The following is a 27,090-nucleotide window of genomic DNA, read 5'->3' as shown; positions in this document are numbered from 1 at the left end:
TTGCTTTTCAAGCAAAGAATTTAATGATTATAATACCTTAAAACAGCTGTATGCGTCTAACAATACAAAAATTAAAACAAAAACAAACAGAAAAGTTATATATTTTGAAAAGAATATCATAAATCACTTCTAAAGGTTTTGAATGAAGACCAAATATGTGACATTCTCAAAACAGTTTTAAACCTATATTTTCCTTCCAGCAAACATGGATATAAACAAATATCAGCAGTTTTAAAGAGAGAAATTTCACACGTTAAAATAGCAAGATTCTAAGATTCATATATTTGCGATGAGCTTTGATTAGTCTAACACAAGTTAAAATATAACAAAGAATTACACAGTATGATAGGTCATCGCTTAATTTGTTGTCTAAAAATGATTTCAATAAAGACTTCATGCAAGGGAGTCAAGGAAACCGAATCATCTAAATCTAAGGAAAGGACTGACAATTACTAGAAAAGGACAACAGATACAAGATAGAAAACTACCATTAGCTCCCACATGATCAAAAGTAGACCATAATATCATGAATATTTCTCATAAAAAGAGTTGGCGATTTGATTTCTAAGTCAGTCTTTAAAAAAACGATTAATAATTTTCAATAGATAAACATGATAAACCAAGTGGACAGCTGTAGTGTGAGACTGGATGCAAAGATGTCAGTCAATCGATTTGGCTAATGTGATTGTTTTCAGGGTTTTACAGCAATATGGACATCATATCGTCATTTCAGGTATATCATAGAAAATAGTCAAAAGGTTAAGATCACGCTAAACAGCATCTGGGAAAAAAGTAATAAAAATGGGCAAAATTTTAAAAAAAGAGATGAGAAGTAGATCCAAGAGCAATATTATATTCTTATAACTAGTCTAAAACCATGTAAACGTCCTGAACAGACTATTCTACTGGATCTCTGAATAAAGGGATACACTCAAGTGAGTTACAAAACCAGCATTATATTTCATGTGTCTTAATAATGACGACCTATAACAAAGAGACTGATTTTTTCTTCTTCATCTCTTACAAAAAGATAATTCCACCCAACTGTTTCCCTCTAGGCTACAGACTCCAGGTTGGAACTGGTTGAAACTTAGAGATCACATTTCAGAACAAGGATACAAAGCCACATGGAAATTTAAATGATATATCGTAGTAAATTTTTAGATTTACTTGTTTTGTTTTTTATGTTTTTAAGGGTTTTACGGCGCTTGCAACACATTAAGGTCATATCAGCGCCAGTAAAAAGGAAGAAAATGGGATAGTAAAAAGTTCTAGAATTACAATTAAAGCACAAAACAAAAGGTGAGACAAAGGGGAATTTGTTCAAATAGGGAACAGATGTAGATTCCAAGAGCACACCGTCAAAGTACTTAGTTTGAGATCACCTAAAAGTCTCCTCCAGACACAAGCACAGGTCCCCACTAAGAGGAATACACTCAAATGTTTACCAATCATATAATATAATATGTAAACTACACATAATACAATGCAGAACAGAGAGATGATTTACAAGGAAAAAAATATCATCTTCCAAAACTATAACTATACATTCGACTGTATTCCTTCCCAGCCAAGGAACTCCGGCCAGGCCAGGACAAAACTAAGTAATCTCATTCCAAGACAACGACAGGAAACAATTGGAAAACGGGTTGGGGGGATAGAAGACACAGCATGTACCTCCCTGCCCACTATTAGATTTACTTGTCATGTAATCAAATTGTAGTGTACTTAAAATGTATAGTACATTAAAGGGAGTAAAAATTAGTCAAATATAAGGTTCATTTTTACTCTCTTTATCTAAATATATATTTTATTGACTCCTTTAGGCACCTCTATATTTTAGTGTCTTAAAGCCGCATACAGCAGGATGAGTTGCATTGTTACAAGAGCTATATCAGAATCGAAATAAGCAACAACAAAAATGAAAACAAATGTTATTAAATTTATAATTTCAAAATCAACAGTTGAGATTTTGTTAAAAATCACAGACGAGAAAATATAAAGAACTATAAAAAAAATAAAAAGAAGGACTAGCCATAAATATGATTTTTTTCCCTCCCAAAATAAAGGAAAGACAGAGTATAGTCTGTTTCTTTTATTATGATTCACAACTGAGAAATCAAAAAAAAAAATATTGACTTGACTTTGTGCGCCTAATATAAAAGTATTGTTTCATATTTAAAACAAAAATCACTAAAAATTATTTCATAAACAAAATTATTTAAAATAAACACAACCTGAGTGAGGTAACAACCGAGATATAGCAGTGACTATAAATGAGCCAGTATTCGGCCTTACTTTTATTTTATAAATTTTTGGGGGGTAAATTGTAAGAGCGACATTAGAATATGGTGATAACAAAACTTCAGTTAGATCTTTTAATAAGAAATAAAGAGTTGAATGAAAAGAATTACATGAAAAAACAAAACATTATCAGCTGAGCAATTAAAAAAAGTATTGACAATAAAAAGTGAAATGAAAGTAAATTATAAATTTTGGAGTTGGAGTAATAATTCACATTCACAACGGTTAATAGGGGATGAGGTCATAAATATAAGGTGTCTACTACGTATATCAAATTATATTTAGGATACCAAATAAAAGCTACAATATATTTAAATTTTTTCTAAATTGTAAAGTCTCTAATCAAGACACCAACTATTTTAGTAAACACAAAACTGACATATTTGAAGAAATGGACAAATTAGCGGGAGATATACAGGACTTAGTAAATGATAGACAACTTTGTCGTACCCTGACAAACAAATATTCAGCAGTGTTGTGACCAAAAACACTTCAAATAATATCCTTTTTGCTCATCGAGACCATAGAGATAAAACAAGCGATAAATCAGCCTACAATTCTTATCACCTAGAAAGTGTCAGTATTTTAAAGTAAGAGTTCATGCTAATTTTGTAACCCAAGATCTCTAAATGGTATAATGATGGGACAGTTTAGATGGTGAAAATTGTTACTTATAGCCAGAAATAAAAGACTTGTGCCTACTATTTTTTCTTGCATGATGAAGAAAGGAGCAAAAAATTAGAACTTAATATATCTGATAATTTTAACTTGAAATTTACATTTTATCACCTAGTTCTCTCAGACATATATCTACAGCTTCTGTGCATACTAAAGATCAAAATCAAAGTCCCCAATATCAGAGATGATAAAAAGCAAACAAATAAAAACAGATATAAAATTTAAAAAAAAACAAAAAAAGTACAAAAGTGACAATCCACTGCATCCATTATTATGTTGAGGAGTAGCTGATATTGAACATGTTGGTCTTGAATTCATGACTCGTTTGTCTTAGAAAACTGCTGTTAAAGCATTCCTTTCATGACTTGAAAAATGGATGCCCTTCCATAATTTTGATACCTGTTTGTTTTTAGGATTTTTACATCACCTGTGACACTTCTGGATAATTTCAGCTTCCGTAAAAAGAAAGAGTATGGGATGGTAAAAGAATTTCAGATCTGCAGTTAAAAGTAACCAAGAAAAAAACCGAAGGGGACCTGTTCAAACAGAGGTGAATTTCAAGAGCAATCTATCAATAAGTTGAGTTCGAGTGAGCACAGGGTCCCACTAAGAGGAAACACTCATAATGCTTAAAATATATATTCAAAAATAAAGAACTCAAATAGCAAATAACAAAAAGAAAATAAAGTTTTAGGATAAGAAATGTTGATATAAGCATGATGTTGTTATCAGCATTGTCAATATATCTGCTATGCACTGTATAAAAATAGAAGACACGGCAAGGACAACTTCTTCAGCCCACTACGGAATTTCAAAAGACCCCTTCTCAAAATTTTGGCATCCAATCTACATCAAAATGTTACCAGATTGAATTTAAAGATCATAATAAATAGATAAAGTGAAATGAATAACATGAACAGATGAGATTAAATGGTGGGAGATCTAAATCTGTTGATAATGATTACAATCATTTTTTATTTTAAAAAGTAAGTGTAAAATAGTTAATCAAAACTTGTATAAATGGTGTTGAGGTATATATTTCCAACATTTTAGAATATAACTTTGAAATAGAAGTCCCAATTATCTGAACTGTCACCTTTCATATTTTGTCTAAATGAAATAAATGTATACTTGATAAAAAAAAATTATCACAAAAATTGAATAAAGTGCCTGTAAAAATAAAACTTTGGAATTATTTGACACAGCGCGTGTAACATTGAAAACAAACAAGGAAATTAAAGATGCACCAATGGTTAATTTTATGAGGAGAGATAAGGTCAAACGGCATCCAGTCCTTTACGTCGAATAATTGGATGTCTCAGCATTCTAACATTTGTAACATTATCAGCATGAAGTGACAACTTCTAAAAATAAAAATCAATGGAAATTTACTTTTTAAAAAAGCAATAGTACTGATCATAGAGGCAAAATGTTCGCATAAAATAGACTAAAGATGTTCACACAGCTAAATAAATGTAAACTCTTGATAAGATAATGTTTTGTTAATTATGCAAAATGGATGTTTTGTGACAGAAAATAGTTTCTACCTATGTTCTAAAAATAGAATTTTAAAAAAAATAATCACATTCTCTCTTTACCAATATTATCTTGCACTTTTACTCACTCAAATTTAACTAAAGGCTTTTTATTCCCTTTATTTATTTAGAATCTCAGCTATCTTATCTCATTCAGATTCAGAATAAAATACATTTTTATTAAACTGATGTTTCCACATTTGAAACATCATCAGAAGTATTATCTAGAAAAAAAATATATTTTAGAATCAAAAGATAATACCAAAATGAATAAGAAAAAGCATCACAATCTTCCAAATGTTATATCTTTTTTTTTGCAAAAGACATATATGTCAAAAACCATTCACTTTAAAAGATACACAAATAAAACTATCGCTGTGGCAATGAATCAGCCCAAAACACTCATCTTAAATATGAAAATTTGTGGTTTTTGGCCTAACTAAATAGAAAACTATAGAAGCTATGGATTTCAGGACTTTTTCTAGAATGTTTTTCCAACGAAAGAAAATAAAATGGCCAACAAAATTAATATAAAAATTCAAACAAAAGAAACATGATTTTCTAAATAAGTCCAACATCAGTTGAACTCCTTCAATATATATATATATATAATATATTATATATATTTTATATATATATATATATATATATATATATATATATATATATATATATATATATAAGGAATAAATGACCTGATATGGTTGTTGGGCTTGATGATAGAATAAAAAGAAAATCTTAGCACAAAAGTCAATGGTCCCATAAAAACCGATGACAAGAATTATGATTTATTTTAAAAAGGGGATGATATAGTCCGGCTGTTGGAAGGGAGAATGGTCATAAGGGGGCCACAGCCATGCAAGTAGTTGGTTGTTAATAATTTTTAAAAATGCTATGACTGGCCATTGTGAGATTTAATGACTGGACATTGTGAAATTTCTTGCTCAACCATCGAAAATTATGATCAAGATATTTGTATGTCAAATTTTACATCTAAAGGCAATGGCTAGACAAAAATAAGGAAAACGACTTGTCATAGGAAGTTATAATTTGAGCAAAAGCTTTCAGTAATTACATCAATCAACTTAATTAGTTTGAATAAATTCAGAACTTTTATGGGCAATACATATGCATCATATAGCACAGCTGTTGCTGATACGCATAAAGTGGCCAAAAGGATACAATAGCATCATGGAAAATAAAATGCATGTTGCTTATTAATATTGTTTTGTATCAAGTCTGAAAACGCATTCATGCACCCAAATTTCAAATAAACAAAAATAAACTATTCTAAACTCAATTGCGTTATATAACATTTTATCACAAAAACTATTTTTATTTATGACGCATTTATTAATTATAACAAATATTTTTTTTTTTTTACTATTTTTTTTTCCAATGTACTTAATTAATTGATTCAATCAAAAGAATCTGTTCATTTGTTTTCTTAAAAAATTCCTGATCATGCTTTATTAAGATCAATACACACTCGTACTCACTTGTACATATTTGTGGCTCTTATAAGCGAATGTACTGATGGGCTTGATTTGTTTCCTCATTTGTATTTTAAAGTAACTATTTACGAGACAAGCAATACATCTCTATAAATATAATGTACCTATCTCTTTATCATAACTAAGATATTAGCTGTTTTTTTATTTAGACTTTTCACACCAGACCTATCCTTCAAAATCATTACTTATTTAACTATTTTTAATTTGGATATGCAATGATGTTGGGAGTATATGACTTGCAAAATGAAACGTTAATATATATATAGTATTCTTTCTTTTAAAAACAAGATTGACTCAGATCTAACACAAGATGAAACTGTGTTCACATGAAAAACAAACAAAAAAAGAGAGAACAAAGCATATAACCTCAAATCAAACAAAACAGTCTTTGACAAGGTCTATATAATCACTAAAGGAAAGCACGTAATGACTATTGCACACATTTTATACACATTATCCTGATCAAAAAGGAATGGCAGTGATATAAAGAGAGACTTTGATATGACCTCCAATTTGTTTAAAAATCACATTCAACACTTTATAAGTAACAAAACTATTCCCTACTATCCAATTCATAAAGCCGTTACTGATGCTAAATTAATCCAGAATGAAACAAAGAAGATGAGATCCAGGGACATTGGCTCTAAAATAGTCTTCATGGCTCTTGTCCCAAGTGCTCCAGGCACACCTCTTGAGTATTGCAGATATCTTGGTGGTATATCCTTTACAGAACTTGTCATAATGAGAGATTATGAAGGCGTTTCCTTCTTGTTTTGACAGTGTCTCATGGTGTGGTGGCACTCCTTGCTTGTTGTTGGTGTGTCCTGCAAATTTATATATTGTGGGGTTTGGAGTGTGTAGCGACTTGATCCAATGTCAGCAGATAGAAGTTTTGGTAATGCATCATTCATTTCCTATTGAAAGCGTGTTGTCAGTGAATTTGATTTGTTGTTTTGTTGTTGTTCTTTTTTGTTTTGTTTGTATGAGAGAAAGAATCAGGCTTCCATAAGTATGGTGGTTTGGATGATAAAGAAAGATAGGGAAATGGAAGAAGGAATTAGGGGATGAGAAGGACATTTAGTCCTCGGTAAAATGGTTCTGAAAAATAAAAGAATTATAAAATCATTAAAAAACACTCTGCTGCCCAAGAACAAATCAGTCACGGGATTTGAACCCTAAGCAATAAACTTGTTAAAAATAACAATTCTTGAGAAACAAAAAAAAAAACAAAATATAAACAAGCAAAAACAATTTGACAGAGAAAAAAAAAAAGGATTTACTAAAGCCAAAACCGCGAAAATTCTTCCTTGAATACATCAAAAGAGAGAAGAAAAAAATTTGCTACATATTAACAATGTACTCTAAAATGTACCTCCGAACACAGAAAATGTTAGATCAAGTCATTCAAGTTAATTAATCAATTAACATCATCTAGTATATGAATTACAATATAAAAGAATTATGCACCATCACTAATAAAAATCTATGTGAAAAAAAAAAAAAATGATACCATAAAAAATAATTGCAGAAGATGACACCATTATCACCACTGCTAGACTCACCAATTAGAGAGGCCCCACTGATTCTTCGGTGGGGGATGACGCTTGCATTGTTTCATTTTCAGGGAAAAAAATACTAGGCTCTGTGTTACGTCGCTTGATTTTGTTCTTGCTCTTTTTCAACATGGTTGCCTGAAGAAAAAAAAAAATAGAAATGGATATCCTGTATATTCCTGTAGTCAATAAGTTTCCTGACTGGGTCAACTGCATCTGCACCAATGACGCACTGCTAATGAATGTTAACTTTCCAGGAAGTATAAACCTTTTACGAATTTGATGCAAAAAAAATATAACTCGATAACAGTAGTCATTTGTTCATGACAGCATTTCCAGGATAGTCAATCAAGGATCTTTTGAGAATTTTTAAATGCACACCGTTTTCAAATTTTCCAGATACTTTTGGCTGTAGGAAAAAAATAGTCCTTCAGAGCCATTTGGGAATGAATTCATGAAATAGAGGAGGATGAATTCAGGCTGAAGATTGTACGGTCGTCTTTCAGCAACAGGGGTTTTAGAGGGAAGCAGGGAGCGATTTCTATAATTTACTGTTGTGAGTATGTCATCACGAGACATGGGTGACTTGGCAGGGATGTCATTAGACGACGAGAATTTTGTGAAACCGAAAAATCATTAGCATTACTGATACCTTTTTGATTAGTACTCATTAAGCCAATAGTTTAGATATTATTTTTTTAAATTGTAAAATCTAAGTCAAATTTCAATCATATTTCAATAGCTATACAAAAGGATTTTGAAAGTGAACAAAATTATAGTAAGGTGATATATTTTCGTCTGCTTTACACATTGATGGTCATTATGATTTAATGATTCAAAGAGTGGCATCCTTGGATAATGTTCTTCACACCAGGTTGTAAAATCTGAAACATAATTCAGCTTTTGATTCTCTTCCATCTCCTGTTTCCATTTACTACTGGATCTTTTTTGTCTTGGCTCACTATCACTCTGTAGTTTGAACCTTGAGTATATTATACTCTTCTCTCTGAATGTTATGGTGTGTATTGCCCTCTAACCCTTTGAACCAACATCAGTGCTGATGGTGACAAAAAGTGAAAAAGTAGGAACGTTGTTGAACGTTGATTGCCTTTTAGCCCCGTTTTTACTGCACTAAAGCCCACTTGTAGAGCATTTGAGATGATAGACTATCACTGATACTCTAGATAACTTCTGGACAGTGGGAAACTGCACCTGTGTGTTCCACCACACATCAACTATCTCGTTGCTAGCACATTGTTTCGAGAAAATGTAATTTTTAAAAGGAGGAAATTCCTCCTCTGGACTCCAAAATTGAGGATTTCCGCGGATCCGAGGAAAACCATCAGCACTGCACCATATGAGCTTACCTCTATAACCATCAGCACTGTTAAAATGTCATAATAAGTGATTGTTAATAGTGCTATAACTGACCTTGAGAGCGGACCTGAGTACAATAACTTGGCCAGCAGGCTGGATCCAAGGTTCACCATCCACTTGGACTGGCATGTCACATTGTAAAATTATACGGACCTGGATAGAGAGAAAGAATTGAGTCAGAAATTACCAAATCAATTATTATTATCTTTTCTCATTACCCAAAGTATTGGTACAATTTTTTTTCTCTTTTAAATTGATAGTTAAGTACTGTGACTGTCACTAAACAAACAGCTGAAATTGAAATACGACCAATATATCAATGTGAGACGTTGTGAATGTATTTAGCTAATTGTAAAAAGCATCCCGAACTCAATTCCAGGACCATTTTCACTGAGAAGGAGGGTGAATGCAAAAGGGAGGAAAAGGAGGAGTAGTAGAAAGAGGAGGAACTGTTTAGCTGTTAACCCTATGCCAAACCCCCAGACTTGGAGGACCAGGATTTAGTTTGAGATTCACTCCTAGGCTTGTTATTCTCCTAAGCTAAAGAGTCATGCATACCCTTGGTTTTATTTTGGAGTTTCCTTCTCCTAGGCTAGTTGCTCTCCTGAGCTACAAAGTCCTTCATACCCTTGGTTAAATTTTGGTTGGCCTTCTCCTAGATAGATTGCAATCCCTCGCTTACAAGCTCTTCCTCCCCAAAGTTGGATCATAGGTTGATTCTTAATCCAATTATATTTCAAGTCACAAGTCGTGAGCTCTGTTGGATTGTGGACTCAGTGGTTTTCTTACACCTATATCCAAATCGGACCAATTATTTGTTTGGTTTCTCACTGTTGATCTGATCAGAAAGGGTGCCCCTGCCAGGAGATAAATTTCCTGCCAACATAGCTATCTGGATCATTGGGGTACGCAAGCCCTCTGATTGCAACAAGGTGCTGATCCTCTGGAGAGAAGAGGAGGAGCAGGAGAAAAAGATGTTCAAGAAGAAAAAAAGAAGAAGAGAAAACAAGAATTTGGATGAAAAGATTGAGGATAAAAGGGTGGATGTAAAGGAAAAGAAAAAATTGGAGGAAATATAGAAAAGCCTGAGGAGGAGGAGGAGGAGGAGGAGGAGGAGGAGGAGGAAGAAGAGAAAGACATAGGGGATTAAGGAAAGTGTATGGATCATGACATAAGGTGGAGAAGTAAGCTTACATGTCTTCCCTGAGCTATTCGAATCCCCTTGCCGAGGCCACTGAGTATCTGTGCCATATGAACCACCCCAGACAAACCTAATATCTCAAGGTTGCCGTCATAATGGGTTGGTTTGTTGAATTGGTCCTCTCTCTCTGGTCCCCATGGATTGGCACCTGAACCCCAACTGAAAGAAAAAAGTTCAAAGAAATCCATAGTGTAAAATGATTTGAGCATGATACTGAAACTTGGTATAAGAGCTACATTAATTAGATATTTAATGAACAAAATTAAAGGTGATACTCTTTCAATAGCCTGGATATTGTATGAGTCCTCTCCAACTAGCCTGAATATTATGACAAACTATGAAAAAGCACCATCTAAATTGACCAATTTAATATATCAGAAACTGAATGGGAGAATGATCTACCTGAGTATATTAAGGATAACTATTCCCTCCACAGGTGGGAGGTCTATTGGTCTGCCATCAACCTCCACCTTGATAAACCGGTAAAGATCCCGACAAGTTTTACGATTGACCATCTTGCGCAGCCCCATCTTGATGTATACCCCTTTGTTGTGTAACCTGTCAAACAAAAAAAATATAATATATAAGCAAAAATACTTATGGTGGAGTTAAAATATTATTTCATAAGTAAAGTTTCATTGCAAGACACAGCTTAAACTTTACTTTACCGTCATAATCATAAGCACATATTCATCATGGATGTAATAAAACCACACAGATTAAATAAATCTGCATTTTGACCTCTTTTTTATTTTTTTGGTATTTCCTTGTTACAAAATGATATAAAATATAGTTTTCATCAAAACTACGAACAATGCATAAATCACTTTGTTATCAGGTTTTCCAAACAAAAGTCAAATAGTAAAGTCATACAGTTCATCTATAACATGGAGGAAAAGCCTGGTCTTGTGCACCCCTGCATTTGACTCTATACCAAGTTGAAATTCAGTTGTAAGATTATGTGATCGTGATTTAAATGACCCTTCTGCCTCGGGTTTAACTACGTGAAGTAAAACAAATTTAAATATTTCTTAGGCACTTGTATTAATTCTCATGGTTAAGCATGGATAGGAATATGGATGCTTAAGTTCTATTGATTTTAAAAATTAGTCATACCTATTTTATATACACTGATATGTAAACGGTTCAAGAGCAGTTTATATTTATAAGTAAACACCCTCTGGATGTCACTAAAATGTCAATAAAGCCATCATGTTCTTATAGGGAACAACCAACACATTAGGCAAAAACCAAAGGCAAAAGCAAAGTTACAAGCAATATCAAGCTGTATGGTGTCAGTAAATATTTAAGTAAAACAGCTGATATTGAAAAAGATGGGAAAACTGATGGCTTTTAGTTCTTGAATGAAAAAGTCAGAGATGATGGTCTACATCTGTATATGAGAAATCATCTTGTAAACTCTTGTCATTGGGCCCATTCATCTGGAATATCACGTTGATAATTTCATATTTTCACTTGGCTGTCTTTGATCCTAGTTACTGAATATCTTTGGCCAATAATCTCTTGGTTTTTTTTGTTTTCTGTAGACCAATCATTGCCCTTATTGATATAATCAAAATGTTGATATAAGCATCTCCAGGTCAAATCTGTGTCAAAGTATATAATAGATCTTTACTAATTTTACAAAAGTAATAAAATCAAAAACAAAAAACAAAAATAGAATGTGTTGTTGATATAAGCAATATTGGTATGACTGAATTTCACTGTATGGTGATGGTGAGGTTTTGATACATTCTTATTAAACTGTCTTTACCTGCTATTGAATTTGTCTGGCTTTTCCTCTCGGGCCATGTGAAAATCTAAGCAGAGTTCAGCATCAATACCAATGCCAAAGTAGTTATTCATCACAAAGATGGACGTTGGGTCCTCTGTGGTGTTGGCTGAGTTGGTGTCATTGGCAATTGCCACTTTGGTCTCATCCTGCTCTTTCTCGTTGGGGTGGAATATCACTGTCCATCTGCATTATGATATTATAAAGGATAAATTAAAGTAAAATTGTGTAAAACATGCAAAAACATTTAGTTCAGCCCACTGCTAAAAAAATTGAGAGAGCAATGATCACATGTCTTGTATATCTCATTGAGCAATGATGGGACCTTGATTTCATGTCCATAAAACACTTTTGAGTTCAAATTCACCAAATTGATGACGTAATTTTCAAAACGTGCTGAGTCACAGTCAGATAGAAAATGAGTTAACACTGTCAAGCAATCTGTTGGACACATTAAAATCACCAGAGAAAGTTTCAAAACACTCTGGGTATTGTTCTATGGGACAAGTATTTCCCTCTTTAAACCACTTAATAAATGACAAAAAAGTGCAGTTTTCTCTGAATGATGAAAATGCAACTTAGCACGTTATTGCTTTTCATCTTATTTTCAAATATATATAGTTCATAGGGGGGCAAAGTGGCAGAGTGGTTAAGGCATTGCACTGTGACCCGGAAGGACCGGAGTTTGAGCCCCGCTTCAGGGACTTTCGTTTTTTCCTTGAGCAAGATTATTAACCCCCAATTTGCTCACTTGGACAACATGGGTGATTCCTGTTGACATCTTGTTAGATGAGTTATCTATATTCCTTCGTGGAATTCCTAGGCGACGATGTCTTATGATGTCGTGGCGGAAAAGGCATAATTTTTTATTTTTTAAAAATATAGTTCATACAAGGGAATTTTGAAAGATTGGAAAAAAACAAAAAAACAATCAAATGCTCAATTAGCGATGACGATGTTATGTTGCAGCAGCTGCTGATGATGACGTAACGCACCTTTTAGCTTCTCTTAGCTACATGTATCTTTTTCTACATTACCTGTCAAGTTTAATTTCTTCAGCATCAATGACATCCCGTAAAACATTGAGAGGGTCCTCTCCCCCACTGAAACCTGGTCCCCATCGTAATACCCTAGCGAGGTCGTTGCCTGAAACAAAAGATTCATTTCAATCAGATTTCATATTTGGAGACTTCAATTTTTAAAAAGGTGAATTCCATACAGAAAAACGTAAACAGAATTAAATTATTTACGAAATCAACCTGGAAAAAATGGCTTCATTTAAGGATTGGGAAACATAAAAAAAAAAAGAGAGAGAGAGAGAGAGAGAGAGAGAGAGAGAGAGAGAGAGAGAGAGAGAGAGAGAGAGAGAGAGAGAGAGAGAGAGAGAGAGAGAGAGAGAGAGAGAGAGATAGTGAAAGAGGGAGAGATAGACGGATAGATAGATGAGAGAGATAGAGATAGAGAGAGAGAGAGAGAGAGAGAGAGAGAGAGAGAGAGAGAGAGAGAGAGAGAGAGAGAGAGAAAGAGAGAAGGAGAAACAGAGAGAAGGAGAGACAGAGAGAAAGAGAGAAAGAGGGGGTGGGGTACAAAACTGTAAATCTTGAAACCAACTGTAATCATAGACTATGCAAATGATAATTGGAATGTCATTTGATTGTTAATCTGTTGTACATTCTCTACGAGCATTGCTCAAAAGCTCAATATCACAAGTTAGGGTGTTCCATTAGTATAAACTTAAAAATATAAATATTAAAGACCTTGTTATTTCCAACATATGATTATGTAATGGTTACAGCTATTTGTCATTGTTTTACCAGCCATAGTTGGTAAGCATTCATCTGAGCCATGTAATAACTGTCTGTAAAGTACACGTATGTTAGAATTTACCCACCAGATTTCCGTGACTATTTTCACAGAGCAATGCTGTCCATCCAATTAATTCTCTCGAGTTCACCCTCATTCAAAATCGAACAAATTTGTTCGATTTTCCATGCATATGAACTCGAGAGAGTTAAGGTTCTCACATGTAAAGATGTACAAATAATATTGTTCTTTTAATAAGTATGTTAGAAGAAAAAGAAATTTGAATTTCTTTACCTGTGCCAAGGGGTACCACAGCCATTGGAGGAGATGAGCATAGAGCGTCTTGACCAACATTATCCAGACAAGAAAGGACCCAACCCACAGTTCCGTCACCCCCACATACTAGAATCTTGTAATATGGGATGTTACGGAACACATATAGCCTGGAATGATATCAAGGCACATTGAGATTTTTAATGTTACAAACGTGTATTATTATTTAAGTATGTAAAAATGCGACTGACTTATCCATCTTGCCAATTTATTCAACCTTTCCTTCGTCTATCACAGCAAAAAGGTTTTTTTTAACAAAACTTATGGTTGAGAACCTCTTCTTTAGTCCTGCGGAAATCAATAATATTGCTGCAAATAATTGTATTCAATAATTTCAAAACTTCCGAGTCTTGAGCAAAAAAATAAATACTAGCCTCCTTTAAAGCAATATGAAAAGCAATTTCAATCCATAGAGTAGTCTAAATATCCTATCAACTAAATAAGTCTGTATTCCTTTTGGGACCCATAAGGTAGCTGCAAATCACTCAATTAGATGTCCAGATGTGAATCAGGCTATACATTACCAGAGCTGCTAACCCCATCTGATGAGAATGTGTACAATGGGACCTCAAAATGGGAGAGATTTCATAAAAACGGGTACAATCTTGAAATCGACGGAAACTAACCATTGTGAAAGTAAGAGGAAGGTATACTTACATAAAGTCACACCTAGAAGTAAAAGCTTGCCTAGAAGTAAAAGCTTGAAACGGACTTCCGGGCTAACAATGAATATTCGATGATATCGGACTAAAACAATAGGAGTACAATTTTGAACGATCCAGCAAGCTTAAGATAACAGCGATAAAAGCATCGGGCTATTACAATTAAAGAAAACTGAAGTGACTCCGTACACTGAAAATGGGTACAATCTTGGGGGAAATGCTTACAAGCGTACAATCACTGAAAATGCGTACATTTTTTGCAGTAGGTTGGCAGCTCTGCATTACTCACCCTGGTAAAGGTCCTCCATTTTCTAGGTTAAATACTTGGTGGGGGTTGAGAAGTTTCCGGAAGGCTGTAATCAACTCAAGTCCCTGGCATCCTCCACTTTTGACGTTGACAAAGACCATTAGGGGTTTGACATGTTCTGGGATCATATGGGGCTGGAACGGTTGTGGAATACATGATATAGAGTTACAACACTCAAAAACATGATTAATTTCGGAACTACTTTTGTTGAATCTGCCACCAATGTTAAAAATCTTGGCTTCTATTTTGACTGCAACCTGTCAATGTCAGTTCAAGTTTGGCACCTTATCAAATGCAAGTACATTGAAATAAGAAGATTAAATAAAACTAGACGCTTGAATCCTTTGACCATAGCTGAACTTCTTGATAAATGCTTTAGTGTTATCCAAATTAGATCATTGCAACTCCCTTTTAATTAACATCTTCAACGAAAATATCAAAAACCTTCAAGTTGTATAAAACAACGCTGCTAGACGAGTTGAAAAAAGACAAAAAAAGTCATCAGCTTCTGATCTCTTCAGAGAGTTGCATTGGTTATCTGTTGAGAAATGCATCATCTATAAAATATGTTCCATTGTCTATAATACACTAAATAGTCCTGCCCCTGCATGTATATGGCCTTGTACACCCCTATTTTAAGAGAAGAAATCCAAGATCTTATAGCAATAGAATAATCTTATCAGTACTGCAAGCACCACTGAGTACAGAAGATAAAAGTTATTTTTCATTATATTTTATTTGTTTTCCACATCAATTTGTGTATTGTTTCGCTGACGAAGGGTTTGTACCCAAAACGTCCATTGTCTGTTTTGTTCCCATACAAAGCCTCTCCATTTTCACTCGTTCGTTAGTATTTTACGATCACCAGCTTCAGGCAGCCCCTACTGTTTTCTAATAATCTTATCTAAACCTAAAACATGCCGCACAAATTGGAATATTAGAAGTGTTGACTCACTATCAGCTTGAAAATCTAAATGGAAAACTCACCATTTTGTCTCATGATTTCTATTATGTAAATGAATTTTTCCTATCATGTGTGTAGAATGTTATGTCTATTGCTAAGTAAGTAATTGAAATTGCTATGTTTTTAATTTTCATTGTATTTCTTTATCTGTTTTAAGAATGTAAAGCGTCTAGAGCCTGATGAAATCAGAGTAAGGTGTTATACAGATGTCATTTATTATTATTATTATCATCATCATCATCATCATCATCATCATCATCATCATCATCATCATCATCATCATCATCATCATCATTATTATTATTATTATTATTATTATTATTAGTATTATTATAAATGAACTCAATTGCATTGAAACAGAATTATATCACTGCAATATATTTTTCAATTACTGTGTGTACAAGTCGCTCAATGATTGCCAAGTAATAGTGGCCAAGGGTATGTCTTTCCCCTGATTTCAAGTCACATTCTCACATGTTTTAAATGGTGACCTACAGCAAAAGCCATTGAAAACAAAATACTTCTTTGAGGCCATAAAGCAATCTTTTTATGGAACGTGTAATGGACAGTCCAAAAAAATGCTTGCTATCCTTTCCATCACTATGGACAGCAGGAAATGAATATTTTTGAAGTGATTAAATTCCACCCCTCAGATATCTAGTAATGGACATCAAATAAATGGAAGGTTCAACTGTTTCAGTTCTAATACACACCTAACTCACTTCACTCTGTCCCTTTTTAACTCACTCAACCCTAACATTGACTATATCCGTAGTTTACCCGGGTTGCTTTTACCCCATGCCTATTTATTACATTTTTATGAGACAAATTATAGGCGTCGTATCAAAGCTAATGTTTTAAGTATTTACATGTTAATGAGAGTTGAATAAAACTATCTATGTACCTACATGCTCATTTTTAAAACACTTTTTACAATTTTGAAAAGTAGCAAAAATCTCTAGGATTGAGTGAGCTAACAACCTTCTCATTCAATTTCTTGATAAATATATGTACACATACCATTGTTTAAGGTTAGTGTAAAAATTAATTGAAGAGTTTTAGTAATCTTTTATCTGATTTCATTTATCTGTTTTGACGGGCTGGCCTTTCCTGTCCTTTTTTTAGTCATGAGATCAGTGTTAAGAATCTCAGTTCAAAATACATCTTTTTAATCGGATTACTTTGGTCCAGGATTACATTCTGACCAGTAGTAACTGTGTGATTGGGTCTATAAGATTTAATTTAGCGGAAAGTACTTTGCTACAAAATTAATTCAAAAGGGCAGTATGTAATAATTACTGTATGATTAAAGTGGCAGAAACTAGGATAAACTACCCTGCTACAAGTTACCTGAAACTTATAACATGAGTAAATTACACCATCTTACTTGTATATTAGGTAGTAAAAGAGCCAAGAGTGGTTTCTCATCATAAGTGGCCTCTTGTAAGATGTTGAATACGGTGGTGGCTGTCTCAGCCTTGTTGTAAACTAAGACAAGAGAGCCGTATTCATAGTAAATGCCGTCAAAACTCTGCCATTTGTTTTCTGGAATTTGAAGAAAAGAAATTTTACATTACTGACATTTAAAAGGAGCAATTTATTAAAAGGAGAGAAAGGAAAGACATATCTAATGAAAGCCATTTATTCCTTTTTTTCCTTTTCTTTTCGTATTTTATCCAAATGTTTTCGATAAGTGAGTAACCTGAGATTCTTATTCTAAAATGAAACTGAACAACTATCTACATTTATTTATCATGTATCAGTATTATCCACTGCAAAAACTATCATTATTATGTCACTATCACTAAATTCAAACTTTATTTTCAATATCATTTTATTACCATCTGCTACAATATCGTTAACTCATTCAAAGAGCATGTCAAAACTGAACTCTTCTGCAACTCATTTGGTAGGTTTTTTTTTTTTTAATCCCAGAATGAACTAATGATTAAACGGATAAGCAAATAAATGAAGAACTTGTAAAGCACCTCTTGAGTATCATGATAGATACCAACACCATATAAAAAAAAAATCTATATTCACATATTTCAACACATTATTTCATTTTTCTTATACATTAACATTGATTTCCAAATAAGGTATTGAGATTAATATCATAACAGTGGAGAGAGAGAGAGCCACCTACTTTTGCTGATAATGTCCAGAAGAATTTTTTCATATTGAAGCTGTGAGAGACCAGTCGGCAAGTTGCCAACATAGAGAGATATGCTAGGACCATGGGGGTCTTCTTTTTGTTGGAGGTAAAATCGGGTCATTCGATTCTGACGTAATGAATCCTGGAATAAAATCACCAGAGAAATATTCAGTCATACATAAGATCAAAAGTCAGAGAAGATTTGTATGTATTTGTGGGGGCTGGGGAAGGGGTTGCTTAAACTAAATTCATCTTTCCTCATTATGATTAAAAAGCGATTGGAACTGAGGATTCAATAATTTTGCATTCTGTACGAAAATGTAAACAATGGAAACTTCTTAATTTTTGCAGATGATTACAAAGACAATACGTGTTTTTAAAAGCATATCTAAAGAAAACTTTACACTTGCAACTACTTAACTCAAATTGCTTTATAATATTCCTTGACTTCATTCTCTTTTGATGTCTCTGATATATTTGTTAACCATATAGTGCGCACATGTCCCATTTCCTTACCAAAACCATGCATTTAATTTTCATTCTCAACACAATACCGTAATGGAGTGTAGGTCACTAATGGCACCTTTGAGTTTGTTGGTAACTTTTCTCTTTATGCTTTTTGTTTTATTTTTTCTTTCACTTTAAGAAACATCTACTTACTAATAATTTTACTTGAATTTCATAATTTTAAGACTCAATATTTAATTTATGGTCTCTGGTTCATCACTATCATAATACCGTAATAAACTGTATGTCCCTTATGGCCCCTTACAGAGTGCAAGTAGCCTAATCTTTTTCTTGTATGTTTTTGTCCAGTCACTCACCCTCTGACTATGTAACATGATCTGCCAGGGCATGGCTCCCCTCTCTAATTTCCTCTCTGTCACTCCTTTGTCTAGCAAGACTTCTATCAGCTCAAAGTTCTCAGGGTCTTTGTCCTGGTGGGAAAAGAAAAACAAAAATATCGTAACATACAAGTGAGGAATTGTCCTTTGATGAATGTGATAACAGATTTAAAAAGGTTAACAAATATTGATTCTATCACTTAATAAAGATTAAAATATTATTTTCATTCCCTATTAACTTAACTTATAACAATTGTTAATGAAAAAATAGTCAATCTTTTATAGCCCTATAGACATGGAACCAGAGTTTATCCAAGTTTCTGTCTGGCATCTGTAGTGTTAAATGGACTATAGCACTTACATGATATCTTTTAGTTAGATAACGTCTAATGCAAAGTACTGCCAGATCTAATAGACCCAGCTGCAAAATCAGTTCTGGATGGACAAATAGATCTGAAAAAACATCCACAATACTATACTGACCCCTTTGCCTAGTGAGCTATCAGCATCTCCATATTTGTTGAAAGCGTACCGGCTATGTGGTCTTGTGGTATGACACTCGCTTTCGGATCAGAAGGTTCTGGGTTCGAGCCTCGTTCAGCGCATAGTTGAATCCTTGGAAAAGGCTCTTTACTCACCCTACTCAGGTGTAAAATGAGTACCTGGCTGTTAACAGTGTTGTCTCTGTCCGAAAAAAATATAATATCGCCAAACAGGCATCATGTCCTGTTCTACATGTTAAGTGTTGCTGCTGGCCAGGGACTCCTTGTAAAGCGCAGTGAGCACGTTTAGTGGATATTGCGCTATATAAAAGCTCAATTTATTTCACCATATTCTTTTTAAAATCTCATGTTGGTGCTTATCACTATCATCATCACCATCATCTTTATCACAATTATCATAATTATTCAGTGACCAATATCATAACAACAGACATAGAAACCACTTACCTCGACCCCAAACCTCCGTACAGCTGTGAGAATGACTTCTTCTACTGTCATGTCTTTGTGGACAGATATGTTTTTATAGCCAGCACTAACCCTGTAGATTGGCAACAATAAAAGAATATCAACGACTGATTGTCAAAATCTGGGAAGCATTTTTTATCTTATTTTATTTGGGTATAAATTCCTATGTGATTATGCTCTGAGGATCCATTAATTTGATTATCAAATGAACATTGAAATCACTATGAACAGACAAATTATTTTTAAAAAATGTATTTGATAATTTCCACTATTTAAAAAGAAAACGTTGTTTAAGGGATGTTCAATAGCCTTATCTCCTTGCTTTTGATAGAAACCTATAAAGAAATATGTGAAGAAAAAAATAAGCCCCTTGTCTGTGAACACTGTCACTCCTTTCTGCATGGCAAGTCATTTGTATGAGGAAGCTTGTGAGAAGTATTGTTACCACAAATCTATACAAAGAAGGTTCTAAAACTGTAGCTCTTAAGATTAAATTAGTCATTCCTTTTTTTTTCTTTTTCAAAAAGTTAAAAATAAGGGGAAGAATTAATTCTGGCGGGAGCAGAATAGCTTTCAGATAAGTCTCATCCAGGAGGAATGACCACTTACAGTTTGAAAAATGTATTTACTAGCTACCTTGTTTTTGTTTTGTTTTTTTGTTTTTAGGTGTTTAACGGCGCTTTCGACACTATTTAGGTCATTTAAGCGCCTGTTTCTGCCTTTTATCAATTTTTATTGGCCTTGAGGGGCCATGGCTGCTCAAAACGTGTACTGTTGTAATAAAATCTTTATAAAATCATAATAGTTACATGTTTGTTATGTAAAAATATTTATTTACAATTTCTGCAGGAGTACCTGGTGATCGTTTACAGTTCAATATCAGTAATAGCCCTCACCTAAGTCCCCCAGGATAGACCTTGATGTATCCAGAGTCTTTGTTTTCCCGGTACCGTAAGAATATGGAGGGGCGTTTTCCATCGGGGGTTTTTAATTGGGCAACAGCTGGGATGTTCTCGTCTAACTCTTTGTCACCTGTTATTTGGAAATCAACAAAAAAAGATTTGATTTTTGTGAGTAATTATGATTGTATGAAGTATTATCTTACATTACACAAGTATAGTAAGTCGAACACTTGATCTGAAGCTCTATAAATTTTCTAAAAGCATATTATTGCAATTATCACAAAAGAAGCCTAAACACTGTAACAAATTCAAATTTCCTGTTACACCAAAATTAAAAGATTGCTTAAAATATTGCTTACTTAGAAGGAGGCTTATAAAAAGTATTATTATCAAGTCGTTACTGATTTCAACCATTTTTTGTTTAAAGGCAGTACTTCTACAGACGTATGGAACTAGAATAATGTCTTAATGGCAACGCATTTTATACCATCACATGATGGAGAAATCATCTATGAGTTGTCAGTTCTACTTTTCATTGATAAATGACGTGAAATGTGGATTAAACACAAATAATTAAATTCTATGCATTTACAGCATTTTGAATCAAGAAAGACTACGTTATATTTCAGCAACATTCTTCTCAGCGTTGTCAATATCTAAATCATCAGTTTAAAATTACTTGTAACAACTGAAGCCTGTCAAATTTGATGCCTCTATTCATTTCATAAGTCACACAAAAATACTTTCCAGATGTTGCTCTTTAAACCAAACATGTTTGAGACAAGAGCATGTGAAGATCTTGTTTCTTATGTATATTAACAAAAGATGAAATAGAGATGGATTTTACAATCTATCCAGAGTTGCAGTCCGTTATAAAAAACAGAGCCATCTACATCTTCAGTTTATTTTTTAAATTGAATATAAGAATGTGATAGAAATTTACATTCAGAACACTTTTACTATCAGGTAAGTTGTATATCAATTAAAAAAAAAAAAAACTTTGAAAAGTACATACCTAGACTCGATTCTGAAGCCTCGGTGATGTAATAAGTTTTTGGGTCGTCTGATATGTGGAATGTTTTTAGAGCTGCCTCCTGTTGGAAAGACAAATAGTCATGAGATTGAGAACCAATAAATTGGGTCAAACTGTAGCCGTTGAGTCAAAGCATTGCAAGAACACCTAACAGGTTCTTGTACTGTATGAAATCTGTGTGAAACCTAATGCCCATGAGCTTCCATATTGACTGTTGGAGCTGTAAATGAAATGTTTTGGATTGTGGTGGAAACACTGTAAATATATCATATGTAATTGTAAATAAATATCTTTTTCTACTTTTTGTCAAATACATAAACAACAAGATATTCTCCTTTGATTTAGAAAAAAAATAATTCTTTTAATCAGGTTCCCCAATTCATTAAAATGGCAACTTCCTATTCTTGCCTTTTCTAGTTACAATCTATCAAAAAAATTTATCAGATAAACATAAGGCTAATTAAACATGAACATAAACAGGAAATGCTTACCAAAATAACCTGCACAGGGGCGTTGCGTGGTACAGAGATTGTGCGGTACAGGCGTTTCTTTAAGGAGGCGTTGCCATCAAACACTCGGATTATTTCACCTGGGAATTAAAACAACTTGAAATTATCCATTTTATGCCCTGAAACCTTATAAAGTTATAATAAAAACAAGTCTGAAATAGTTTCTTGATTTAAATAACGCATAAGCATAGTTTAAAAGTGATGAATCTGTTTTGCATGATAATAATCTTTAAAAACTAATACAATGACAGGAGCGGGTGATTAAGTTATTTGAATGGACTGACAAAATCTAGAAGAGACTTATGAATGAAAGTAAACCATTGATGTAGCTGAACTTAAGGAATTAACTTCTTTAGCACACTTAATTTCTCAACCTCCTTTCTATTAACTAATGTTAATAAATACGAAAAAATAGTGTTTGTATATAAGGCGGTGACTTTCAAAACCCATGAAGTCACATTTAGATATAAAATGAGTTACCACTCTCAAGAATTCTTTAAAACGCTAAGAATCATCAGAGAAAATTTGAAGTTTTAAAACACTCAGGGTATTGTTCAATGAGGCAAACAAGACAAATATTTTCCTCTTTGAGTCAGTAAATAAATGACAAAATATTTCAGGTTGTTCCCAAAAACTGAATAACTGGATCTGATTACAGTTCTCTTCTTTCATTTTTTGTCTTGATTTTTGGTACCATAACTATATATTTATGAGAGCAAAATTTGATAATGAAGGTTAAATGCCAAGTTGGTGAGAACAGCATAGTCGTGTTATAGAGCTTGCAAGTGTTTAAATAGAGAAATCACATTGTGCAATGGAGATCAACTTCACTTTGCAAACATACAAAATTGGTGTGAGAATGTAATAATATTTTATTAGGAACAAGCTCCCCATCTCCTAATGTCGCTGGTGCAAAATATGTTTTTTGTGCAAATTTGTATAATATAAATTGACTCAGGTTTTAAAATTAAAAGCTGTAACAAAGCCTTTTTTTAAATTTTTCACTTAATACAGTTGTACTTATTCAACATATAAAGTATTATTTGATTAAAAGTATGCTCTTCAGACCACCACCACTCAAGAGTGATCCTAATTTTTCAAAATGCCATTTTTTTTCTATCATCAGTCTTTTTTAGTCACGTTGTTCATATGAATAAGCAAACGATTATTAGTTCTAACTTACAATCTTCCTTCTCTTTGTCACGACAATCTTTCTCTCTGGGTGATCTCCTCTCTCGCTCATCATCCTCTGTTTTGGAGTCACCACTCGATGACCATTCCTCCGATACTGTGCGGGCTGATGACATGGACGATGGAGGGAGATTATTAAAACAAAACAAAAAATTATTTAAATGATGAAGATAGTAGGGTGAGTACTGGTGAAAATATTATTGACAACAACTAAAAGAATATAACAATAATGATAGTAATATAATAAAAATAATGATAGTAATGATGGTGATGATGATGATGATGATGATGATGATGATGATGATGATGATGATGATGATGATAATAATAATAATATAACAATAATAATAATAATAATAATAATAATAATAATAATAATAATAATAATAATAATAATAATAATAATAATAATAATAATCTTATACTAAAAATACTATACAATATGGACATAAGATCATGTGATCCTAAAACAAGTAATGGTTAAAGGATATTATACAGGACATCAAAAAAATTGAAATAGTTATAGATGCGTTAAAAGGTGTTCGCGGGCATATTTTGTACTGATAAAATAATATCTTATGAATATTTTTGCTGATAGACGTTTTAGTTCATAAATAACATATGGTGTGTTCCAATGTTTTATGTTAACAAAGTAAAAATCCTTATTGGAATGCAAATAAAGTGCGATTTAAAGTTAAAATATGCGTCATGGTATTTGTCAGTTGTCGATTATTGTGTATTCAATTAATCTCTAATCCAGATAAGTACAACAATGGCAAGAGATCTTAATTATTATATAATTCAGTCTCAATAAATTCCTCTGAATACTGGTTAGACTTATAAATTATAAAATTTGTGTGAATCATAAGAATAATTTGTCTGTTGATAAATTTCCAAATTTCTTTTTGCTTTTTAGCTGCATTTTCTTATTTCATGACAACTACAACTTTTCGTTTGTTAAATATCCTTTCTATAACGATGGAACTATAACTACCACTTAACCTTTGTTCAATATCTTTTCTATAATGATGGAACTATAACTACCAATTCTCCTTTGTTAAATATCCTTTCTATAATCATACAACTATAACTACCACTTAACCTTTCTTTTAATATCCTTTCTATAACGATGGAACTATAACTACCAACTATCCTTTGTTAAATATCCTTTCTATAATCATACAACTATAACTACCACTTAACCTTTGTTTTAATATCCTTTCTATAATGATGGAACTATAACTACATATTCTCCTTTGTTAAATATCCTTTCTATAATCATACAACTATAACTACCACTTAACCTTTGTTTTAATATCCTTTCTATAATGATGGAACTATAACTACATATTCTCCTTTGTTAAATATCCTTTCTATAATCATACAACTATAACTACCACTTAACCTTTGTTTTAATATCCTTTCTATAATGATGGAACTATAACTACATATTCTCCTTTGTTAAATATCCTTTCTATAATCATACAACTATAACTACCACTTAACCTTTGTTTTAATATCCTTTCTATAATGATGGAACTATAACTACCAACTATCCTTTGTTAAATATCCTTTCTATAATCATACAACTATAACTACCACTTAACCTTTGTTTTAATATCCTTTCTATAATGATGGAACTATAACTACATATTCTCCTTTGTTAAATATCCTTTCTCTAATCATATTTACCTGGAAAGGCTTTGTGAGTAACGTTGATGGGAGAAGGTACACCAGGTTGTAGGAGGTCATCATATGAATGGTCATTTAGTTGCAGGGGGAGGGGGGAGGGGTAGAATAGAATAGAAGGGAAGCCAGAAGGTTATGAGCATGGAGTGTCAAATACATTCTGCAATTCCTTTTAAAAAAAATAATTGAGCTTGATATAGCGCAATTTCCACTAAATGTGCTCAAAGCGCTTTACAAGGGGTCACTGGTCAACAGCAACAATTAACATGTAGGACGGGACATGACGCCTGATAGGCGATATTACAATTTTTCGGACAAAGACAACGCTGTTTACGGCCAGGTACTCATTTTACATCCGAGTACAGTGAGAGAATGTGAGTAAAGAGCCTTTTCCAAGGACTCAACTATGCGCCGAGTCTGAGACTCGAACCCAGGACCTTCCGATCCGAAAGCGAGTGTCATACCACAAGACCACATAGTCGCACAATTCCTTTATTTTCTGAATTTCACTACAAATGATATATAAACATATAATAGTGAGATAACTGGAAAATTCTAAAACAAATTTAATCAAAGATGAGGGATATGTTGAGATAAACTCCATCTTAGGGTGACAAGGAAAGAATTAATGATTACAATAAAATATGAGTAGTGAGGTTACAAGTTATGCTCATTTCTCCAGTCATACAGTTATTTATAACTTTGCAACTCTAATAAGTTTGATCTATTGCTTCCTATCACATAGATTATAAAATAAATAAATAATAACATTTATAGAGCGCCAATCTCCACCTAATGTGTTCAATGGTGATTTACAAGACATAGAATGTTTAGTTTCTCAATTTATTCATGCAACTTGATAATAATTGTAGCTTCCAACTACCTGATGACTTATAATTTAATGCTGAATGCGTAAGAAATAATGATTAAAATAAAAACATTAAAAACTAGTGATAATTATGACACCATGATGACAGTAGTATTAATGATGATGATGATGATGATGATGACTTCGCACCATGTAATATTCAGTATTCATTCATTTATTTAACCAATAGAAAAACTCTTTATGTTTTGCAGATATGACGCTCCGTCTCTGACAAACATTGGATTTTCGTACAAGTAGTGTAATTAAGACAACATCTTGAGAGCCAATTTTATTTTTTTGGTCAAATATGTCACTTTGGTCTGAGATGGCAGCCTACACTCTAAGCTTTGATAATAATAAATATCACAGAAATACAGGTTGCCAAGCTCTGTTTTATACAGAATCGGGCTTTACATGTTATTAAGCTGGCCACTTAATAATTGAAGAAAATACATTGAGGCAGCATGACTCAAGTGGTACAGTCTTTGCTTCATACCCGAAAGGTACAGAGTTCAATCACCCACTGCTGCGATGTGTGGCCTTGCGCAAGTCACCTCACCCTTGCTCACTTTGCGGCGCTGCTCTGCGGCTAACACCTGGGTTATTCCAGTTTTCCCTTGGAATAGACCCTTAAGACAAATTTCCCCTTGGGGATGAATATAGGGAATGTTATGTATTATTTTATTTATTAAAAAGAAATAAAACAATAAATCTCCAATAACAAAAATAAATTGAACAGACGTACTTGGTTTGCGAGAGATCCCCAGGATGGTCTCCATGGGAATGTCTAGCCGGGGGATGGTCAGACAGCTTGAGGGCAGGAGGATTTCACGCAGGCTGCCAAACTTGCATTCCACTGGGAGGGATTTGTAACACGTCGCATGGGCCTGTAAAAACACATGCATAT

At 33.2% G+C, this 27,090-nt stretch overlaps 1 protein-coding gene across 1 annotated transcript in view; it reads right to left on the bottom strand.

Moving 5' to 3' along the window:
* Positions 1 to 5,886: 5,886 nt before the first annotated feature.
* Positions 5,887 to 27,090, bottom strand: part of LOC144956975 (diacylglycerol kinase theta-like) — a 67,342-nt gene continuing 46,138 nt past the window's right edge. Inside the window, exons 6-23 of the mRNA XM_078887844.1 lie at positions 26,929 to 27,070; positions 23,619 to 23,732; positions 22,418 to 22,515; positions 21,909 to 21,987; positions 20,888 to 21,023; positions 19,974 to 20,064; positions 19,003 to 19,116; positions 18,170 to 18,320; positions 17,411 to 17,568; positions 15,042 to 15,193; positions 14,052 to 14,200; positions 12,992 to 13,100; positions 11,937 to 12,140; positions 10,565 to 10,720; positions 10,156 to 10,321; positions 9,016 to 9,114; positions 7,594 to 7,722; positions 5,887 to 7,129 (exon numbers count right to left, since the gene is read on the bottom strand). Of these exons, the coding sequence (XP_078743970.1) occupies positions 7,597 to 7,722; positions 9,016 to 9,114; positions 10,156 to 10,321; positions 10,565 to 10,720; positions 11,937 to 12,140; positions 12,992 to 13,100; positions 14,052 to 14,200; positions 15,042 to 15,193; positions 17,411 to 17,568; positions 18,170 to 18,320; positions 19,003 to 19,116; positions 19,974 to 20,064; positions 20,888 to 21,023; positions 21,909 to 21,987; positions 22,418 to 22,515; positions 23,619 to 23,732; positions 26,929 to 27,070 (2,244 nt within the window). The 3' untranslated portion in view covers positions 5,887 to 7,129; positions 7,594 to 7,596. The remainder of the gene's footprint in view (positions 7,130 to 7,593; positions 7,723 to 9,015; positions 9,115 to 10,155; positions 10,322 to 10,564; positions 10,721 to 11,936; positions 12,141 to 12,991; positions 13,101 to 14,051; positions 14,201 to 15,041; positions 15,194 to 17,410; positions 17,569 to 18,169; positions 18,321 to 19,002; positions 19,117 to 19,973; positions 20,065 to 20,887; positions 21,024 to 21,908; positions 21,988 to 22,417; positions 22,516 to 23,618; positions 23,733 to 26,928; positions 27,071 to 27,090) is intronic.

Source organism: Berghia stephanieae, chromosome 11 (assembly GCF_034508935.2).
Source record: "Berghia stephanieae isolate SIO BIC M18660-M18661 chromosome 11, UCSD_Bste_1.3, whole genome shotgun sequence".
Classification (NCBI taxonomy): domain Eukaryota; kingdom Metazoa; phylum Mollusca; class Gastropoda; order Nudibranchia; family Aeolidiidae; genus Berghia; species Berghia stephanieae.
This window is presented reverse-complemented; position numbering and strand designations above follow the sequence as displayed.